The 22,899-nt window shown below is 45.7% G+C and overlaps 1 protein-coding gene across 1 annotated transcript in view; it reads right to left on the bottom strand.

Annotated features, from left to right (window-relative positions):
• Nucleotides 1–5,034: 5,034 nt before the first annotated feature.
• Nucleotides 5,035–22,899, bottom strand: part of LOC137439147 (dipeptidyl peptidase 2) — a 68,189-nt gene continuing 50,324 nt past the window's right edge. The window contains exons 10-13 of the mRNA XM_078767832.1: nucleotides 17,162–17,226; nucleotides 14,122–14,192; nucleotides 5,533–5,626; nucleotides 5,035–5,408 (exon numbers count right to left, since the gene is read on the bottom strand). Coding sequence (XP_078623958.1) covers nucleotides 5,121–5,408; nucleotides 5,533–5,626; nucleotides 14,122–14,192; nucleotides 17,162–17,226 — 518 coding nt within the window. The 3' untranslated portion in view covers nucleotides 5,035–5,120. The remainder of the gene's footprint in view (nucleotides 5,409–5,532; nucleotides 5,627–14,121; nucleotides 14,193–17,161; nucleotides 17,227–22,899) is intronic.

The following is a 22,899-nucleotide window of genomic DNA, read 5'->3' as shown; positions in this document are numbered from 1 at the left end:
TAATCATCTTTAAAATGATGTCATAACACACACAAACACCCAGTTTTCATCCTTTCAATCTGTTGGAGGTCCAGATGTATGCATGCAAAGTTTGAGGCCGCTAGGTTTCATGGTTTTGGAGTTATGAAAGAGACAGATGGACAGACGGATGGATTTTCACTGCCTTTTATTATATGTATGTATATATATATTGTTGCGGATTTGAGAATCCTGTGTTTTTTTTTATTGTTGTAAGCGTCATGAATCTTGTTGTAAATATCACCCTATGTAGTGTAGAGGTCAAAGGTCGTCCTCCTAATTAATCCATATACATGCACGTAGCAAATCATATATCCTTCTATATAGTTATCTCCTTATTCTATGTAGTTTAAGGCTCTGTTCCCACTAGTTGGCACTGCATTGCAATCAGATGACATAAGGTAGTTCCCTTCCATATCCCAAAGCCTCCATTGCCAACTGCATTGGGCGGTTTTCTGCATTTGCCGCCATTGCCATGTGCTGTACCTCGGAGAAGAAAGGCGTGTCTCCACCTCATCATCAGAGGGTGGAGCCAGGAGAGCCCTTGCCGACCAACCCAGCACGAGGGGTTTGGCTTGAGAGGGCGGAGAGAGAACGATCGGGGAGGTTCGCGAAGGTTCGAGGGTGTGGCCTATATAACCCGCGGCGGGACGCCCCCGAAAGAGATGAGTCCTTGGAGAGCACGCGACGCACCCCACCTGAGGAGAGACGAGTGGAGGAAGGAGAAGCACGCATGAGCTTGAACCACAGCAGCTTTAACCACCGCAGCTTTGGGCTTTGACGGCAGTTTCGACCGTGGCCGCGAAGGAACGCCGCCGGGCGAAACCGATCAAGAAGGGGCGGCGGCTGCTCACTCCCGGCCCGACCGTGCTCCGGTTCCAGTTGAACCTTCCTCTCCTTCCAGCCATTCGTTCCTGCCTTCATCCCCCCGTGTAAGTCTGCTCGTCGTCCGTCTTTTATGTTGTCCTGGGGTGTAAGTAAAGTTTGTATAGGTAAGCTAATATTTGCACTGTGTCTCCTTACTCCTTTCTGTCTTTATTTTCGTATTTTTCCTCCTTCCTTGGTTTCTTTTGACTTGTAAACAGTAGTAATAAATTATATTTGTATTTCCTACCTTCGTTCTGCTTCTTCATGGTCGTCTGGTCGTCTTTGTGATTTCCCCATTGAAAACCTGTGGTGCGATTTTGGCCAACGTTCAGGATCGGGTTAGTCTCTGCTAACGGTTCGTGCCGCGGTTGCTAAACTGCTCGGCAAATAACATCTGTCCGCGGTCGCGAACGAGGTTGCGCACCTGCCTCTCCGGAGGGAGCTTGTGCAACTTCTGGACTTACGTCAGGTCAGTCATAGACAAGGGGATTAATCCCCCCTCGATAAGGGGAAAATAGGCCGACGGAGAGATCCGCAACAATGTATTGTTGCGGTTTTGTGAATAAAGGATGACCCCCCTCGTAGGTAGATGCACCACAACATGTAGCCTCGCTTTAGTTCAGTTATTTCTTATTAAATGTAAGCGTAGTCCTTTCCTGTGTTAGTTTGCATTGAGCAGGCCAGTAAGTGTAGGCCTCAATTGGGCTAAAATGCCATGTGCTCGGCCTGGAACAAGTCTGGCAAGGCCGAAGGGAGGAGCTACAGGGGGAGTGGCCAGTAAGCAGCGAGCCGCCAATCAGTGCTCGAGGGGAGTGGCTCACCACGGCAACGAGAGGAGGGGCATGGAACATTCGGGTAAGGCCGGGGAGGGGCCATATAAAACCCTGCCCCGAGCCCCCCGGACCAGAACGCGTCAGAACGAGAATTGGTGAGAAGCAGAACGAGTGAGTCTCCCCGTCCGAGCTGTTGTCCCACCACGAGTGGATTGAATTGCTTGTTATAGCCTCTCTGTACAGGAATTCCCCATGTCCTGTGCCCTGTGCTCTGCAGCTGTATTAATCGTGCTTGCGGAGACAATCCATTCCGGAGCCACCTACGCCAACGACCCTCCTACCTGGGCTCCCTGCACCCGTACCGTGAACAACCGAGGGCCACGCCGGGCGAGCTGTCCGGGAGTGACCGACGGCAAGGCGCGTTTGGCGCGCGAACCGTTCTTCCTCCTTTTCCCTGCGTGAATGAGTGGGCCCTTTGTCTGGATATAAGTTAAGCTTGATTAAGCCTGCTCTGTGTGTCTCGCCTTGTACATTGTAAATAAACCTGTTCTTCCTTCTATTTGATTGTCCCCGTCAGTTGCATCTAGTGGCCTAGCATCGCACGAATAAAACCGCTCGAATCGGGTTCAATCAAAGTAACGGCACGAGTCACGTGATACGCAAACCGCTTGGCGTACTCGATTAGCGTGGCTTGTGCAAGGTCCGGTCCCCGTTTTCGTGGCAGCATGGGTACCAAAGGTACGTGTGGAATCGACCCGATACCCTTTTCCACGCTCGCTGTGGGAGTGGCGACTCGGCCTCGTGGACACGAATACCCGAGGGGGAAAAGGGGTTTAACCCCCCCTCTGTGCATCGACGGGCTTCGAGAGATCCGCAACAATATATATATATATTGTTGCGGTTTTGAAATAAAGGTCAAATTCCCCTCTTAGTTAGTTACACCACAACATGTAGCCTCGCGATAGTTCAGTTATTTCTTAGTAAATGTAAGCATAGCCCTTTCCTGTGTTTAGTTTTGCGTTGAGTCGGCTAGTGAGATTAGGTGCTCTTTTAGCGCTTTGGTTTTGGTTTAGCGCTGAAATACCACGCGGCAGGCCTGAACAAGTCGACCGAGGCCGAAGGAAGGCGGGGCAGGAGGAGTTGTCGGTAAGCACGAGCCGCCAATCAGGGCTCGAGGGGAGTGGCTTACCACTGCGGCAGAGGCGGGGTTTGGAACATTCGAGTGAGACTCTGGGGCGGGGCCATATAACCCTGCTCAGAGCCCCCCCCCCCCCCCCCCGCCTCAGATGAGTTGAGAACACGCGTCAGAGGAGTTTGCAGATGAGACGGGGACGAGAGGAGACGGCGGATCAGGAGCGCACGAGATTAAGAGAATGAATGGCACGAGAAGGCAGAACGAATTGAATTGCCTCGTTGTACACGAACTTTGCCCTGTTCCCCGCGCTCTGTGCAGTATTAATCGCGCGCTGTAAAGAACGACCCACGCCGGGCGATTTTCCTCCTTCCTGCCTTTGCCGGGATAGGTGCCGTGACCGCCAGAGGGCCACGCTGGGTGAGCTGTCCCGGAGCGACCGAAGCAGGCGCGACTGGCGCGCGAACATCCTTCCTCCATCTCCCCGTGTATGTGAGTGGGCCCATTGTCTGGGCTTTAGTTAAGACTGACTAAGCTCTGCTCTGTGTCCCTTTCCTTCTACAAATAATTGTGCATAATGTAAATAAATCCTGTTCTTTCTTCTGATTTGACCATCCTGTCTTTTCCCATCATTGGCTTCGCATGGTACAAATAAAACCGCTCTAAACGGGTTCCAATAGAAAAATAACAGCACGAGTCACGTGATACGCATTCCGCTCGGGCGTACTCGATTAAGTGTGGCTCGTGCGAGGCTCGATCCCCGCTTCCGTTGCGGCGTGGGTACCAAAGGTACGTGCAAATTTGTCCCGAAACCTTTTTCCACGTTTGCCCGGAAGTGGCGACTCGGTCTCGCGGACCCGAAGATCCAGGGGGAAAAAAGGGGTTTAATCTCCCCTTTGTAACGGGAACGGGCTTTGGGGGATCCGCAACATATATATATATATATATATATATATATATATATATATATATATATATATCTTCAACCCAGACTTCAGAGCAGAATTATTCAACCTCGAACCACTGAACGTGCATGTACACTCACATACTGACACTGAAAACATGCTACCTAGAACTACTGAATATGCATGTACACTCACATACTGACAATTAAACATGCTGCCGAGTACTACTGAACATACATGTACCCTCACATACTGACACTTAAACATGCTACCATTACTACCGAACATGCATGTACTCTCACATACTGATACTCAAATATGCTGCCTCGTACTACTGGACATGCATGTACACTTACATACTGATACTCAAACATGCTGCCTCATACTACCGAACATACATGTACACTCACATACTGATACTCAAACATGCTGCCTCATACTACCGAACATGCATGTACACTCACATACTGATACTCAAACATGCTGCCTAGTACTACCGAACATACATGTACACTCACATATTGATACTCAAACATGCTGCCTAGTACTACAGAATACATGTACACTCACATACTGATACTCAAACATGCTGCCTCATACTAGTGAACATACATGTACACTCACATACTGATACTCAAACATGCTGCCTAGTACGACCGAACATGCATGTGCACTCACATACTGATACTCAAACATGCTGCCTAGTACTACCGAACATGCATGAACACTTGCATACTGACACTTGATCATCAGGTCATGTGCATTTACTTATTTGTGTGAGATGCCATGAGGCCCTGTGTTTATATGCTTCTTTGTGTGAGATGCCATGAGGCCCTGTGCTTATCTGCTCCTTTGTGTGAGATGCCATGAGGCCCTGTGCTTATCTGCTCCTTTGTGTGAGATGCCATGAGGCCCTGTGCTTATCTGCTCCTTTGTGTGAGATGCCATGAGGCCCTGTGTTTATTTGCTTCTTTATGTGATGCCATGAGGCCCTGTGCTTATCTGCTCCTTTGTGTGAGATGCCATGAGGCCCTGTGTTTATCTGCTTCTTTGTGTGAGATGCCATGAGGCCCTGTGTTTATCTGCTTCTTTGTGTGAGATGCCATGAGGCCCTGTGCTTATCTGCTCCTTTGTGTGAGATGCCATGAGGCCCTGTGCTTATCTGCTCCTTTGTGTGAGATGCCATGAGGCCTTGTGTTTATCTGCTGCTTTGTGTGAGATGCCATGAGCTTCCAGAGATACAGCAGTGGTCTTCGATGGGTCACATTTTAAATACGACCCAGATGATAGGTCGCGGGTTGGACACTCAAGAGGGGAAAAATATACAATACACCAGGCACGAATTTTGTTTTTTGTTTAATCTCCGTAAGTACAATCAACATCAAAAGCACGTGCTGCCAATTGTAGAAATGCACAGTCGATGCATCATTGAGCGTTTTTCTTTTTGCAAATGGTGATACAAGCTTCATGGAAGCAGTCACTTGGGAAGACTCGAGGTGAACACCCTCCAAAGGTTGTGTACCTGGTATAAGCAACAAATGTCTTGCAGGTAAAATACTTTCTATCGATACCTTCATGGAGTGAAAGATTTTCCTGGTACTTTATACACGACAATAAACCAACAGGATTAAAACTGGAGAACCTTGTCATTTGCAGAAGCTTATTCTCCTCCATTATTTGGCTCGTCACCCATTCCTGGGATGCCTTGACATTCTTAACAATAAAAAACAAAACAAAATTAACAAAATCAACACCTTCACCGATAAATCAAATATTACGAGCAAGACTACAAAACCATTGCCCAGCAGGATTAATGCCTCCCAACTGTTGGTCTCACAGAAATCACAGCTTCTTGAATGAAACTTCGGATGAGAAGTTCTTCTTGTTTACGAGCCTGGATGACGGAGGGAGGATCCTTGGGGTTTGAAGACCTTGAAAAAAATAAAATAAAATAAGTATTACGTTTGGGAGTGGGTGAGGAGGTGAGAGGGGTGTGGGTCTCAATGGAAGAAGAAAAAAAAAATCACAAGATGAGCTTTTCCTCAAATATTCTGGCAATAAACTCGGAAAGCGTTCTATTTCGGGCTGAAGGAATAACAGGTATAATCCAAAAGGATGATCCAGAGGTAGCTCACTTACCTGTTTGCTGCCTTGCCTGGATTAGATTCTCAGCCTGACAAAAAATGGTCAGATTTGTGTTTCGCAAGCAGGGCATTGCATCAGTTTGCCATGCCTCAGATGTACCTTAACTGTGAGTCCTGTTAGCCACAGTCGAGGCTCATGTAAGAGCTAACACATTAAACATGAAAACATGCACAGACACAAAAAACATACAATGAGGGGAGGGGGAGACAAGAGGGGGAGGGAGAGGGAAGCACACAAGCACAACAGAAGAGAACAGGGACATCGGGAGATCTGTGCAAGGGGAGGGCTGGGGGAGGACTAAGGGGTACACAGTATAAATCAAATGAACACGACTAGGAATTTCAGGAAAGAAGTTTGGATTCAAAGAGGTGGATCTGGGGTGAATTAACAGGGGTAGAAAAAAAATCAAGGTTTTGTATTATTATTATTTTTTTTTTTGAATACAAGATCGAGGCTCGTGAAAGAGCGAACATTAATCACACAAAATGTCAAACCGGTCAAAAAGTCTGGCACCCCGCTCTGCTCACCAAACTCTCCTCTTTTGGTATCCATGGAAATCTCCACGCCTGGCTGGCGGACTTCCTCTCTAGTCGTAGTCAACGTGTGGCCCTGAATGGGTTTCTCTCATCTCCTCTTCCTGTTCAGGCTGGAGTTCCACAAGGCAGTGTTCTGGGCCCTGTGCTTTTTCTGGTCTTCATCAATGATCTCTCTGACTCTTGAAAATCCTCTGTATCTCTTTGCTGATGACTCCACTCTCTGCCGTTGCATTCTTCATCCCTCAGATCGGCAGTCTGCAGCCTCCTCACTCTCTGAAGACCTGGACAAAATCACAGACTGGTCAAACAAGTGGAACTTGTCTTTCAATCCTGACAAATCTCACACTCTTACTATGTCTCTCCGAAAAGACCGACTGGACAACCCTCCCATCCACTTTCTGAATAATCCTCTCCAAGAAGTTCTGTCACTCAAGCTTTTGGGTCTCTCTATCTGCCATGATCTTTCCTGGGAAAACCACATTTCAAATCTGGCCTCCAAAGCCAGTCGCCGACTGGGCATCCTCCGTCGTGCGAAGTCCTTCCTTGGTACACCTGAGCTCCTCACCACATACAAGGCTTTCATCCGCAGCTCAATGGAATACTGCTCTCCCCTCTGGGCTGGGGCTCCTGCCTCACACCTAGCTCGTCTTCACGCTGTTGAAACCAAAGCATTCAGAATCATTGGAATCTCCCGCGATGAAGCTAACTCCAAGGGCCTCTCACTCACTCACCGCAGGCAGGTTGGTGGTCTTTCCGTCTTCTACCGACTCCTCTCTGGCCTTTCCCCCCCAGCTCTCTCTGGGCTCTGTCCCGCAAATATTCCGACAGGTCGCACAAGATCTGCCTGCAACCCTCTTATGGTTAAACTGCCAAAATCAAGACTCTCTGCTCACCTTCACTCCTTCATTCCTCTTTTCTCCCACCTCTGGAACAAACTCCCTCACTCTCTTCAATCCCACTCCACCCTCCAGGTCTTTAAAACAGCTGTTCACCACCATCTCTTATCTTCCCCCATCCAAAACCTTGATCTTTTCTACCCCCGCTAATTTCACCCCAATTCCACTTTTTTGAAATACCAACTTCTGTCCTGGAAGTCCTTGGTGTCCTTGTGTTTTATGCTTCTCCCTCCCCCCCCCCCCCCCCTTCCCACGCCTCCTCCCCCCAAGCCCTCTCCCTTCCACACATCTCCCTGCTCTCAAATGTTGTGTTTGTGTGCTGCCCCTTCTCTCCCCATCTTGTTTTCCGCTCCCTCTTTTTATATATTTTGTTTGTCTGGTTGATTTGTTTGTGAAGTAAATGTGAGCTCCTTCACGAGCCTCGATTCAGTATACAAAAAACAAAAAAAAAAAAAAAAACAAAAAAAAAAAACCGACACACGAAACACAAAATAAGGGCAGCGGTAGACAAGATGGGGGAGAGGGGGGAAGGACACAAACACAACATTTGAGAGCAGGGACATCGAGAGAACTGTGGGAGGGAGAGGGCTTGGGTGGAGGTGGGAGAAGTATAAAACACATGGACACTGCAAGGACCTCCAGGAAAGAAGTTGGAATTTCGAAAAAGTGGATCTGGGGTGAATTAGTGGGGGTAGAAAATATCAAGGTTTTGGATGGGGGAAGATAAGAGATGGTGGTGAACAGCTGTTTTAAAGACCTGGAGGGAGGAGTGGGATTGAAGGGAGTGATGGAGTTTGCTCCAGAGGCAGGAGAAAAGGGGAATGAAAGAGTGAAGGTGAGCAGAGAGCCTTGATTTTGGCAGTTGAACCATAAGAGGGTTGCTGGCAAATCTTGTGCGACCTGGAGGAATATTTGGGGGACAGAGCACAAAGAGAGCTGGCGGAGCAAGGCCGGAGAGGAGTCGGGAGAAGACACAAAGACCACCAACCTGCCTGCGGTGAGTGAGGGAAAGGCCCTCGGAGTTAGCTTCATCGCAGGAGATTCCAATGATTCTGAAAGCTTTTGTTTCAACAGCGTGAAACCGAGCTAGGTGTGAGGCAGGAGCACCGGCCCAGAGGGGGGGGGGGAACAGTATTCCATTGAGCTGCGAATGAAAGCCTTGTATGTGGTGAGGAGCTCAGGTGTGCCAAGGAAGGACTTCGCACGACGGAGGATGCCCAGTCGGCGACTGGCTTTGGACGCCAGCTTGGAAATGTGGTTTTACCAAGAAAGATCATGGCAGATAGTGAGACCCAAAAGCTTGAGCAACAGAACTTCTTGGAGAGGATTGTTGAGAAAGTAGATGGGAGGGTTTTCCAGTCGGTCTTTTCTGAGAGACATTGTAAGAGTGTGAGATTTGTCATGATTGAAAGACATGTTCCACTTGTTTGACCAGTCTGATTTTTGTCCAGGTCTGCAGAGAGTGAGGAGGCTGCAGACTGCCGATCTGAGGGATGAGGAATGGAGCGGCAGAGTGGAGTCATCAGCAAAGAGATAGAGAGGATTTTCCAGAGTCAGAGAGATCATTGATAAAGACCAGAAAAAGCACAGGGTCCAGAACACTACCTTGGAGAACTCCAGACAGAATAGGAAGGGGAGCTGAGAGAATGAAATCCATTCAGGGCCAAACGTTTACTACGACCAGAGAGAAGTCCACAAGCCATGCATGGAGATTTCCATGGATACCATAGGAGGAGAGTTTGGTGAGCAGAGCGGGGTGCCAGACCGTATCGAAGACACGTGATATGTCAAGGGAGACAGCTCTGATTTCCTGTTTGGCATTGAGGACCTCCATCCATTGTTGAGACAGCAGAAGCAGCATGTCCAGAGTAGAATGACCTGGTCTGAATCCAAATTGATGAGCGGAGATCAAGCCATTGGAGAAGAGGAAGGATTTGATGTCAGAAGCAACGATGGATTCCATGACTTTGCTGATAATTGGCAGCAGGCTGATTGGTCTGCAGTTGCAAGGATCTGTTTTTGCACATTTTTTGTGTAAAGCAATAATGTTGGTGATTTCCAAGATGCTGGCACATGACCTTGAGTAAAAGAGAAGGTGAAAAGAACAGAGAGGGTGAGATAGAGTGGCAGAGCAGGATTTTAGGACCCGTGGGCTGATGCCGTCTGGTCCAGTTGCAGAATCAGAGTCGAGATTTGACAAAGAGTCCAGGAGTATTGGGTTCGACTGGGTAAGGTGGGAACAGAGAGAGATGGGTTTGGGACACAAAATTTTGAGGCAAACACAGAGTTGAGGCATTCAGCTTTGCCACGTGCGGTGTCAACTGTGTCGCCATTTGAGGTAAGGGAGGGGACCAAGGGGGAACAAACACCAGAAACGGATTTGACCAGACGCCACCAGGATTTGGAGGAAGGAGACAGGTTTGAGTGTTCATTCTTGAGTGTGGAGAGGTCGTGCTTCCTGGCACTCCTGAGGGTAGACACACACTTGTTCCGAGCTTGGTGGAAGGAACTGACATTGCCTTCAGTTGGATTTGCCTTCCAAGAGGCAAAGGCAAGTTGTTTCAGGGCAACTGCCTCACCACAATATTCAGTGTACCATGGACGGGAGGAAGGATAAGACAAATGAAGACGAGATGGGATAAATCTGTGCATGAGAGAGAGCAGTTTGCTTTGGAAGAATTCCCAGGAAGAATTGATGTCAGAGGCAGCAGAGATGGGAGACCAGTCCAGATGATTGATGGCTGCTTGCAGACCGTGCCAGTCGGCCTGAGTGAAATGCCAGACTCGTCGACGCTGAGGAGGCTCTCTGAGAATGGCCAGAGAGATGTCCACTTTAACAAGCACATGATCAGAAGAACCGATTGGAGCAGAAGAAGAGCAGCAGACATTTGCAGGGAAATTTGTCATAACCAAGTCTGGAAGAGACGATACTCCATTGTCTGAGATCCGGGTCGGGAAATTGAAAGATTGTGTCAGTCCCAGTGAGTCGCAGAAGTCCTTTGCTGAGGTGCCATGGCTGGTGAGAGAGGAACCCACACCCAGCCAGCTGGCATGATGACAGTTGAAGTCACCACATATGAGGAAGAGAGAGTTGGGATGAGTAGATAGAAGTTGGTCCATGTTGTCAGACAGCGACATGTAAATGGAGTCATCACTGTTTGGAGGACGGTACAGAACACATATGAACAAAAGGTGGGAGCGGAGAGGAAGCAGTAGCCAGAGGTACTCCTGGGGGTGGGGTGGAGAGAGGGCAGTGCAAGGAGAGTGAGGAAGAGAGTTTTTGATAAAGATAGCAACCCCACCACCAGGATGAGGCTCAGGTCTGTCATACCGGAGGAGGGAGTAACCAGGAAGAGATATTAAGGAATCAGAGACATCTTGAAGGAGGAAAGTTTCTGTTTCGCAGATCAAGTCTGGATTGTCAGAAGCAACCTGAATGGAGAGATCAATCAGGTTTGAGCGAAGGCCCCGGATGTTTGAGGTCCATATCGTTAATGAGGAGAGAGGGGGAGCATCGGGTGCAGGACAGGGGAGGAGAGGGGTAGGGTCAGATGAAGGATGAGAGGGCTGTTGATCGTGTGTCAGAGATTACAGAAGAGTTAGAAGAAAGGGAAGGATGAGGTGGACGAAAGGCTTGATGGTGATGGGATGAGGCACAGTGAGGATTGCTTTGAGGGGAGGCAGAGGAAAATAAAAGGTTGGGGGAGGTGGAGGTATGAGATAGAAGGGAGACGAAGTGGGGAGGAGGCAGCTTTGAGGAGGAGGGGGGAGGGGGGAGAATTGGAGAGGGATGGTAAGGGGGGGAGATTTGAAGGGGAGAGGTTGGGAGGGAGATTTGAAGGGGAGGGGTTGGGGCGGAGGAGTTTGTTTCACCATAAGAGGGTTGCTGGCAGATCTTGTGCGACCCGTAGGAATATTTGGGGGACAGAGTACAGACAGAACAGGGGGAGCAAGGCCGGAGAGGAGTCGGTGGAAGACACAAAGACCACCTACCTGCCTGCGGTGAGCGAGTGAAAGGCCCTCAGAATCAGCTTCATCGCGGGAGATTCCAATGATTCTAAAAGCTTTGGTTTCAACAGTGTGAAGCCGAGCTGGGTGTGAGGCACTGTCTTCACAGGAACCTGTTTGTTGGCCACGATTGTGGCCTCACGTCATTGTTCAACAATCTGGATTGTTTGTTCCTATTTAAGTTTACAAGGTTGCTTTTTGTGATTGCCTTATAAACAATAGATGTTTTATTCAATTGTCTGAAAGAAAATACCATATTTTTGTGTTGCATTCTGGAAAATTTCAGCACTCAGTTAAGCTGCACATTCCAACTGCTGGCATTAGATGGTGGATGGTAAATATGCCACTGTGTCTTGCATGAAGATTTCGCACGTTATCACCGGGACGCTCAACAAATAACAAATTCCTTACTCGTCCATGAGCCTCGATCTTGTAGAATAGAAGGGGAGGGGGGAGAGGAGAGGAGGGGAGGGGTGAGAGAGGGGGGTGAGAGAGGATGGTAAGAAAAATAAAAAAACAGCTGAGGTTGAATGTCAAGCCTGGCCAAAAGGAATTAGGCCAAAACCTCTCCCACACAGGAGGAGTAAATGGGACCATTCAAATAATTTTGTAACGGGAAGGTAGTAAAGTGCATGATTAGTATTTCCAGGTTCAAAATCCCAATTGCTGGGAGGTTCTATTGGGATGGGTGTTTTGAATTCACTAGAGACACTAGCCCCCTCCAGGTTTAATATAGTGTGATGTAAAAATAAAGTGGCATGTATCTGTATATAAATGCAAGTTTCCCTCACCCCACACCTGCATCCGAAACCATTGTGTTGTGAAAACTCCTATATAAAGCTGAACTCAAGAAACATTTTTTTTAGAGATTATCAAAGAGATCAGTGCAACAAAACGTTGTAATTATTGTGCTGTTTCTTTTATAACTGTGTTACTCTTGTAGCTGCTGTTGGTCCTTTGTAATTGCTTTGATCTCTGATCCTTTCTCCAATTAAACATTCTCAACTCGACCCAGAGTGGACTTTGAATCAGTTCCACGTCAGGAGTTTCTCCAATTCTTCCTTACAGATTTGCTCAAGCTCCGTCACGTTGGATGGGAAGCATCGGTGAACATCAATCTTCAAGTCTTTCAACAGATTATCAACGTGATTCAAGTCTGGGCTTTGGCTGGGCCACTCAAGGACTTTCACGTTCTTGTTCTGAAGCCATTTCTGTGTTGCTTTGGATGGATGATTGGGGTGACTGTCCTGTTGGAACATAAATCTTCGCCGCAGTCTCAGGTCTTTTGCACTCTGAAGCAGGTTCTCCACAAGGATTTGGTGTATTTTGCTCCATTCATTGTTCCCTCTATCCTTGCAAGTCTCCCAGTCCCTACCGCTGAAAACCATCCGCATAGCATGATGCTGACACCATCATGCTTCACGGTAGGGATGGTGTTCGATGGGTGAAGGAAGCTGTGTGTCTTTTCTCAGGAATGGCTTCCATCTGGCCACTCTCCCATAAAGCCTAGATTTGTGAAGTGCTGCAGAGACTGTTGTCCTTCTGGCAGGTTCTCCCATCTCAGACAAGGAACTCTGTAGTTCTGTCAGTGGTTATTGGGTTCTTGGTCACTTCCCTGACCAAGGTTCTTCTTGCCCAGTTGCTTAGTTTGGTCGGACGTCCTGTGCTTGGAAGGGTCGGGGTAGCTCCATGTTGTTTCCATTTCCTAATGATGGAGCTCACTGTGCTCTTGGGAACTTTCAACATTCTAGAAATTGTTTTATACCCTTCCCCAGATCTATGCCTCCTCACCATTCTATCTCGGAGTTCTACAGACAGTTCCCTTGGACTTCATGGTAGAGTTTCTGCTCTGACATGCACTGTCAACTGTGGGACCTTATATAGAAAGGTGTATTTCTTTCTTCTTGAGGACAAGTAGACTCCAATAAAGTTGTAGAGCATCTCAAGGATGATTAGAGGTAATTTGATGCACCTGAGGTCAATTTGGAGTGTCATAGAAAAGGGGTTGAACATTTATTGACAAGATATTTCAGCTTTGAATTTTTATCTAATTTGTAAAAAATTCGAAAAAACAAAAACAAACCAATTCCACTTTGACAGTAATGTGGTATTGTGTAGATCAGTGACAAAAAATCTCAATTCAATCCATTTTAAATTCAGGCCGTAACTAACAACAAGTGAAAAGGTAATAGGGTGTGGGAAAAAAAAAGTTAACAAACTTGCTTGTGATTTGAGAGCAGCAGACCACTTTGGCCCCATCACAGAAGACAGCAAATGTTACTTTTGATTCCAGAGAATCCAGGAGAGAAGTGGTGCTGGGGCATCAGCCCACAAAAAGTTCTCAACTTACAGGTGCCATCATCTGACAATAAGCCATCCAGGGGCCCCATGTTCGTTAATACTGTTGCAAATCCACGAGAATTATTGCTAAATAATGCTTTTGATGCTGACTGGCTCCATCATAGCACAATGCTGTTCGATTTTTAAAAAAAACAAGCACTCAACATCACCTTAAGATTGCTGGAGATACAGGTTCCCACCCACTTAAAAGGGGGGGGGGGGGGGCGGCAAAAATGTCGCACCTCCTACCCCCTTCAACCACAAAGGAATGTCCCTGTCAAAGGAAAACTCACCACAGATGTTTGACACCTCGTATAAAACCCTTTTCGGTGTAGTTTTCAGACAGCATGTCAGAGGTTTCATTTTATCCCTACATCACTGGAACAGAAGTCGTGATTTTGGTTCCGACACGACTTATTTCACACTATGCCTTGTAAATCAGGTTATGTCCCATGGTACCTGCAATTGTCCCTATTTGCCGTATGAAATTAAAATCCTCACCTCAAATCCAAGTGGTGAGCCCCTCCAGAAATCATGATGGCCACGAGCGATTGCGAAAGGTTTTTACGAATCTGTAAAAACAAAAACAAACTAGAACGACACTTTTTGACGTCATGACCAATATGCCTCCACCCACATTCTTACATCATTATACTAACTTGTACCAACTTTGATTTAAATCCCTTCAGCTGTTTTCACGTACAACATTTTTACCCGACATTACCTTTGACCTCTTTATGCAGAAATATAATATCCGTAAATCTTTGCATCATAATACATGATGCATCATAATCCTGTACTGTCTTTCCCTCGTGGTCCCCCTGTGATGTGTTCCTGGATGTCTTTTTGTTGAATGTGTTTCAATGAATGTTTCCCCCTGTACTGTCTTTCCCTCGTGGTCCCTCTGTGCTGTGTTCCTGGATGTCTTTTTGTTGAATGTGTTTTAATGAATGTTTCCCCCTGTACTGTCTTTCCCTCGTGGTCCCTCTGTGCTGTGTTCCTGGATGTCTTTTTGTTGAATGTGTTTTAATGAATGTTTCCCCCTGTACTGTCTTTCCCTCGCGGTCCCCCTGTGCTGTCTTTCCCTCGCGGTCCCCCTGTACTGTCTTTCCCTCGCGGTCCCCCTGTGCTGTGTTCCTGGATGTCTTTTTGTTGAATGTGTTTCAATGAATGTTTCCCCCTGTACTGTCTTTCCCTCGTGGTCCCTCTGTGCTGTGTTCCTGGATGTCTTTTTGTTGAATGTGTTTTAATGAATGTTTCCCCCTGTACTGTCTTTCCCTCGTGGTCCCTCTGTGCTGTGTTCCTGGATGTCTTTTTGTTGAATGTGTTTTAATGAATGTTTCCCCCTGTACTGTCTTTCCCTCGTGGTCCCCCTGTGCTGTGTTCCTGGATGTCTTTTTGTTGAATGTGTTTTAATGAATGTTTCCCCCTGTACTGTCTTTCCCTCGTGGTCCCCCTGTGCTGTGTTCCTGGATGTCTTTTTGTTGAATGTGTTTCAATGAATGTTTCCCCCTGTACTGTCTTTCCCTCGTGGTCCCCCTGTGCTGTGTTCCTGGATGTCTTTTTGTTGAATGTGTTTTAATGAATGTTTCCCCCTGTACTGTCTTTCCCTCACGGTCCCCCTGTGCTGTGTTCCTGGATGTCTTTTTGTTGAATGTGTTTTAATGAATGTTTCCCCCTGTACTGTCTTTCCCTCGTGGTCCCTCTGTGCTGTGTTCCTGGATGTCTTTTTGTTGAATGTGTTTTAATGAATGTTTCCCCCTGTACTGTCTTTCCCTCGTGGTCCCCAGCTCTTTCACGAGCCTCGATTCAGTATTAAAAAAAAAAAAAAAAAAAAAAAAAAAAAAAAACTTATACCAAGTTTGGTCAAAATCATATCACTGGTTCACAAGTTGCCTTGGTAACAGAATTTACATCTAATGGGACCTTTGACCTCTTGACCCCATAATGTAATCCATTTATATTTACATCATTATACATTACTTGTACCAAGTTTGTCTTAGTTCCCTATAGCCGTTCTTAAGTTATCGCGCGAACGAAAACCTATTACAGACTCTGACCTTTGGACTCTTGAACCCAAAACCAAATCAGTTCTTCTTTGCATCATAATACATACTTGTACCAACTTTGGTCAAAATCATATCACTGGTTCACAAGTTATCACTATAACAGGAGTTTTACCTAACATGACCTCTGACCTATGACCTCGTGACTCCAAATTCTTATCAGTTCATATTTACATCATTGTACATACCTGTACCCAAGTTTAACTTAGATAATTTCAGCCACTCAAGTTATCGTGGTAACGAAAACTTAATGACTGACAGACGGACAATCCGAAAAAATAATGCCTCCGGCGACTTCATCGTCGGAGGCATAACAAAACGAGAGCAACATTTTGGGCTCAACCAGCTGACCTCGGTGTACACATTCCCCTGTGTTTATTCATACATTTTGATATGAAGTCGAGGTTACCTGGCTAACAGTACAACCCTTCTTTCCCCACAATTTATGCAAAAGCTGTATTCTATACAACTTGATGTCAAGGCATTATAATACACATTCCCTTTCAAGGAACTTCAATGAAGGCCGCACACGGGTTGTTTGTCTGCTATATGCTTTTCGAATGCTGGACATCAAAGCAAGGAAGCATCACGCACCACCTCTAGTGTTTGGTAGGACTCGGCCGGGGTCGGGGTTTGAACCACAGACCTCCCAGACTCGGAGCTGATGCTCTAAAAATTATACCGCAGAGTCTGGTAACATTGCATGGAGGATGTGGGCATCATTATCACCTGTATTCTAAGCGAGTGCTCTATCATCTGACCAAACCCCTTTTCCCCCTCCTGCACGCTCCCCTGATATATAGACAAATTAAAAGCTACCTCAAAACAATTCATCACTAATTATTTTGAAGCAGATTTTATGCAACTTTATGTTGACCAGAAACCAATACGAAGATATTCCCATTTTAACAATTTAGTTGAGGATAGCCATCAAGGGTCATCCACAAGTTATTACAAGTCATGCATCTGTGATCATTTTTGTTTTTTCATTAATGGAGTGATTACGAAATATATTTGTGCAACCGTAACAGCCCCGAGTGTTTTTGCAGAGCAATTATTGGTTGGTCAATAATTGAGTTGGGATCTAAAGTTTCAGCGGGTAACCTCCTCCACAAGTCCCCACCATGGAAGCCCCCACAATCGGAAATGGAAAAATCAGATCCTGAGTGATCGTGCGGGGCTACTGTCGTGTATTCATGTGTCAGAATAATCATCAGAATAATATCAGAATAATATCAATAATAAACATCAGAATAATCAACCAGCTGATAAGGAAAAAGTAGCAAAAATAGCAAAAAAGGTAACAAGTGGGCGGACAAACATCACCACTCACAGAATTGTGAGACAGCTGTCAGTCTGTCAACCCTTATTCGTCTGCCAATCCATCACGACCCATTTTACAAGTTCATCTCTTCAAGAATCAAGAAGAGATTACCTAAAATGCCAGAAGGTCACAGCGAAATCATAAAACTCACCCCACCATTTGCCCAAGGATCCAAGTCACCGTTTGAGAAAATGATGTTGCTTGCTGCACTAAGATCTGAAAAATGCAACAACTTGATCAAGTTTGTGTAAAAGGGTCACATCAACCCCATTCATAAAATATAAAAACCGCCATCACTATCCATGTAAACAATGGTGACAAAAGACAAAATTAAACGAGAACGGCACTCAGTAGCGAGCATACCTCCGCCAGGTGAAAAGTTTACGTTTTGTATCCCAGGGTAGACCAGAAAATCACAATACAGAATCACATTTAATCAAAATCATCCATCCACCACTTTTTGAGATATCCTACTATATACAGGGTGAGCCTGATATATGGTTCTTTTTAACAATTCGTGGAAAGGTAAAAAAAAGTTGTATTTCAAAACAAATTCGTACAAGAAAGTGAAGGACATAACATGCCATTTATTTGTGGAAAAGAACATCTTGGAGATGCGCACCATTTCGTCTGACACATTCCTCCAATCTTCGACGCGAATTATTCATGACGTTCTGCAACATGGCCACGTCAATATCGATTTCGCGTCTGATGTTTTCCTTAAGTTCATGAAGAGTTTGTGGACGGTTAACATACACTTTGTCCTTTAGATATGACCACAAGAAATAATCACATGCAGTCACATTGGGTGACCTCGCTGGCCATGGAATATCGCCGTTTCTGGAAATGACATGCTTTGGAAAGAGCGCCCTTACAGTAGTCATGGAAACACTGGCGGTGTGGGAGGTTGCACCATCTTGCTGAAACCACGTCATTGGGCTCACTTCTGCAAATCTGTTAAATTATATGGAGAGGAAGTTGGAAACCAAATCGGTATATCGTGCTGCAGTAACAATGACGGCATTTCCATTATCGTTCTCAAAGAAGTAACGCCCTATGATGCTGAACAACGAAAGTGCACACCACACTGACTTTGTGACTGTGTAACGGTTTCGTGTGCATTTCTCTTGGGTTTTCAGCTGCCCAAAAACGAGTATTTTGCTTGTTGACATAGACACACAGATGAAAATCTGCTTCATCAGACATGAACAAATTGTTAGCAATGTTTTGGTTTTCATTTCCGTCCATGAATGAAAGCATCCCCTCACAAAAATTATTGTGGGCAATCTCATCATCTTGGCTTAATTCCTGGACAGTTTGAATTTTATTGGGATAAAAGTTTAAATCCTCATGCAGTATGCAGTGCAGTGACATGAGAAATTCTTAAGGCTGATCCATGCTTTCGGCTGGAGCGATGCGGACTTCTCAAAACTGACTCCCTTACACGCTCAATGTTTTGTGCCGTTCTTACTGATTTGGGTGCTCCCGGCGGTTTCTCTTTTAAAGTTGAACCGGTCCTCTCAAACCTATGAAGCCATAACTTGATAGTACGAACAGACGGCACATGTCCATGACGTTGAACATTGAAATGGAGTTTGAATTGACGTTGTGCACCATCATTATTCTTGTAAAAAGCTTCGATAGCGAAAGCGCGTCCTTCACCCGACCAGTTCCACATGGTCACTCAAGTGTTTTGTCTGCAAAAAATAAAACTAAATCAGTAAAATATAAAAATAATAAAAATGCATGTTGTGTACTTCAATATCATGAATGAATTTATTTTGAAATACAATTTTTTATTTCCATCACACGAATTTTAAAAATGACCATATTTCTCGCTCACCCTGTATAATTTTTGGCCCTCATCTATAGGGGAAGAATCACATTAGAAACGAACGCCACTCAGTAGAGCGCATACTCCCGCCGTGGGTTTAGTGGGAATAATACGTTTTGTTTAACATCCCCTCTCCCCAAAACAATAAATGAAAAAGTAAGCCCTAACTGTCAGAGAATTTATTTTGATATATCTCGGAATTAGAGGAGAAAAACATTATAGAATAAGAATAAAAGCTTTAATGCAGTAAAACAGAAAAAATCTTTCCCAAAAAGTTTTCCAAAAAAAATTCCTGGATCCGGAATAATATCCTGAGCTTCACCAAAAACGAATCAATTCTTCCTTATCCCAAGGGTAATCATCCCACCAACTTTCATCCAAATCCGTTCAGAACTTTTCCAGATATCTTGTTCACAAACACATGAACACACGAACACACACACACGAACACACACACACGAACACACACACACGAACAAATGCGTTACTCCCTGGCGGGAGTAATAAACCTGAAAATCGCAGAGCCAGAACCAGAATTATTTATTTGGTCTGGGAAGCCCATGCGAGGTTTCTTCTTCTTCAGCCTCACAACCCTGGGTGAATATGCGATCTTTTTTTAAAAAGTTGGAATTTTGCCAAATCTGTTTTATTCGTTTGTTAATATACCTCAGCCATTGACAAATCTGGAACCAAGTCTTTTATAAGTTCATCAAATACTGACACCACGAATGACATTCGCCGAGCTAAATGTTGATATCTCTTCTGAGGTAAAAAAACAAAACAAAAGAAAAAAACAGTTTTAAAGCATAAAAAGCATCAAACGATACATTTTATGAAACGGGGAAACCTAATACACACTTTGGTGGTTTTAAAATGACAGAATATGTCTTTATTAGAAAGAAAAAAAAATGAACAATGAAGACGACGCTGCTAAAAAAATACACCGCTCTAACGCATAACCACGAGTTTAAACTACATTTACAACAAATATGAAAACTATTTTCATATCACAATGTTAACTAGAACGCCACTCAGTCGAGCGCATACTCCCGCCGTGGGTCAAGTTGGAATAGTACGATTTCACAAAAGTTTGAGGGAGTAGTTCAGTGACAACACAAGACAGACACTGTACAGAAATATATATATATATATATATATATATATATATATATATATATATATATATATATATATATATATATATATATATATATATATATATATATATATATATATATATTGTTGTGGATATGAGAATGTTTTTTTATTTTATTGTTGTGGTAAAATGTTGTTGTAAAAGGTTGTTGTAAAATATCACCCCTCCTCCCTCCGTTTGTGGTTGTATAAAGGTCAAAGGGCGTTCCCGTAGTTAGTCCATAAAACATACATGCAGGACACGATATATCTTTTTTTTGACAGTTATATCCTTATTATGTGTATTAGTGTAAAGCTGTGTCTTCCATTAATTGAAATACTCCATTGCACCAGTGAAAGAGAATAGATCCCCTTTCCTTCCCATCCCCAAAACCTCCATTTCCATATTACATCCCCTCTCGTCATTGCTGGGCCCTCGATTCTCAATCACCTCCCCTCCAATAACCGCCATTGACCATGTGCTTGAGTCGGAGAAGAAAGGCGGGTCCCCACCTCGTCAGAGAGGGGAGGAGTGATCCAGCCCCACTCGACCAACCATGAACAAGGGGTTTGGCTTGAGAGGGCGGGGAGAGAACGTTTGGGGGAGGTTCGCAAAGGTTGAGGGGCGGGGCCTATATAACCCACGGCGGGGGTGTTCCCAAGAGAGAGGCACTGAGAGTTGGTCTGAGTCGGTTGCCAGAGGAGGGTCAGTGGTTGCGTTGGTTGCGGTGGTAAGAAGTCGGTGGTGAGAAGTGGTGGCGTCGAGGGGTCAGTGGTTGCGTTGGTTGCGTTGCGTTGAGTTGTCAATGGTGAGGAGACACCAGGGCCAAGAGAGAGAAGGTGCCAAGGGCCATTACCAGCAGTTGCGCCAGAGACGGCAGACGCGCCCTGAGCTGAGCCAGAGAGGCAGCGTTGACTCCACCAGGCAGCTTCAACCCGTTACCCCGCGGGGACCAAATAGCGGTGGCATCGGTGGCCGTCGAGGTCCAGCCGACGTCCCGTGCGGGATCAAGCCCGAACCATCTGCCCCAGCTGAACCTTCCCGTTCCTCCTTCCAACATTCATTCCATTCCATCCTTCTTGTATACGTGAGTTTGTTTTGTTTGTTCTGTCCCTGGGTATTTAATTAAGTCTGTAGGTAAGCTAGTATTTTCCCTGTGTCACCTGCGTCTTATGTGCTTGTAAATAAAACTTGATTGCTCCTTTTTGCTTATGTGTGTAAATAGTAAATAAATTCAGTAGTATTTCCAACCTTTTTGTCTTCTTCTTCTTCTTCTTCACATCCGTGTCGCCTTTGTCTTTTCCCTATTGACTAGCTGTAGTGCGATACGGCCAACGTTTGGGTGGAATCGGGTGAGTCGGGGATCCTGTAACGGTCGCGGCAATACCAAACCGCTCGGTAACTAACATCTTAATCTGCGATCAGTAACAATATATATATATATATATATATATATATATATATATATATATATATATATATATATATATATATATATATATATATATATATATATATATAAAAATATATATTGTTACAGACGCGGTTGTGGATGTTGGTTTACCGAGCGGTTTGGTATGACCGCGTCTGCACAGTTTACCCGGTTATACTCGAACGTTGGCCGAGTCGCGCTACGCTAGATCAATGAAGGAAAGGACACAACGGCTAGGTTAAATGACACGACACCAGGGGTACAGTTCTCAAGGCCTCCGGAGGAGGTTATATTAGTTCGGAACGTTTAGATTACAGGGATGAGAGAGACAGCATAGAAAGATAGGCACTTAATTACGGTCTTAATAGTAACCCCGACAGACGACAGATAAACGGGACAAAACTGACTCACACGGGGATTGATGGCAAGGAAGGCAGGTAGTCGATGGCTCAAGGTGCACTCTTGGCTCAGGGACAGAATCGACCCGGTCCGGTCCAGAGATGCGGGAGGTCTCACTGCGCTCGGAGGTCGCGACTGGTTCTTCTTCGTGGCTGGGGCGCATCTGACGTCACGTCCGGTCAGTCGCTGCGTATATCCGGCGGGGAGTGACACGCCCTCGGCTCGTTAGCGCCGCCCCAGATGGAATCGGCCCGTTGCTTCTTATTGGGTGCGGGGGTTACCGGGCTCTGCCCTTGACGAGGAGCTGACAGCCAGCCCCTTCGTGGTAACCCCATGGGCGCACATGGCAATGGCGGCTAACCAAGCCGGTGTGAGGACGCACACTCCCCGCACGCCGTTGTTGTAGTTGTTGTTTCATGGGGAAGATGGGAGGAGGTATGGGGAGGTCCTAAACTCACTACTGGTGCCATACAATCACATTCTGGTGCAACGAAGAGTCAGAATTAATGGAAACGAGTCCTTAACTGACATAGACTAAGAATAACTAGCAAGATGTCCGAAAGTTGTCTACGTGAGATGCGGTGGACCTGGGCACGACATTTAATGGGGGAAAAAGGGGAAGGTCGGTTCTACAGAGTGTTATTTACAGGCAATGGGACTAGGGAATGGGGGATTGGGGATAGTTGGGGGGTATTGGGGAAATAGGGGAATATTTACAAGCGGATATGGATGGAGGCCAAATCCCATATCCGCAACATTGCACCCTTCTCTACCCTCGGGGCGTCCCGACCCGATAAATTTTTACCTACTTTAGTGTGGCACTCAGATGTAGTTCCCTCTACTATTAACTCTACCCTGAGTGCGACAGTTTTACAGATATTCACAAATGAGTAAATATGTCCCCCTGCGACGTTGCACCCTTCTCCTCACAGAAACACACCCACAGGATAACCGAATCGCGGAAAGAATTCTCAAACTAAACATACAGCCGGTAGGGAGCATTATTTACATAAGACTACACTGATATTTACACTACGATCCAGGACCTGTTTTTGGAGGAACACATGCAGATGTTATGCATAGAGAGAG

This window comes from Myxine glutinosa, chromosome 13 (assembly GCF_964187855.1).
Source record: "Myxine glutinosa chromosome 13, kmMyxGlut1.1, whole genome shotgun sequence".
Lineage (NCBI taxonomy): Eukaryota > Metazoa > Chordata > Myxini > Myxiniformes > Myxinidae > Myxine > Myxine glutinosa.
Note: the sequence above shows the minus strand (reverse complement) of the source record. Positions and strands in the feature narration are given on the sequence as shown.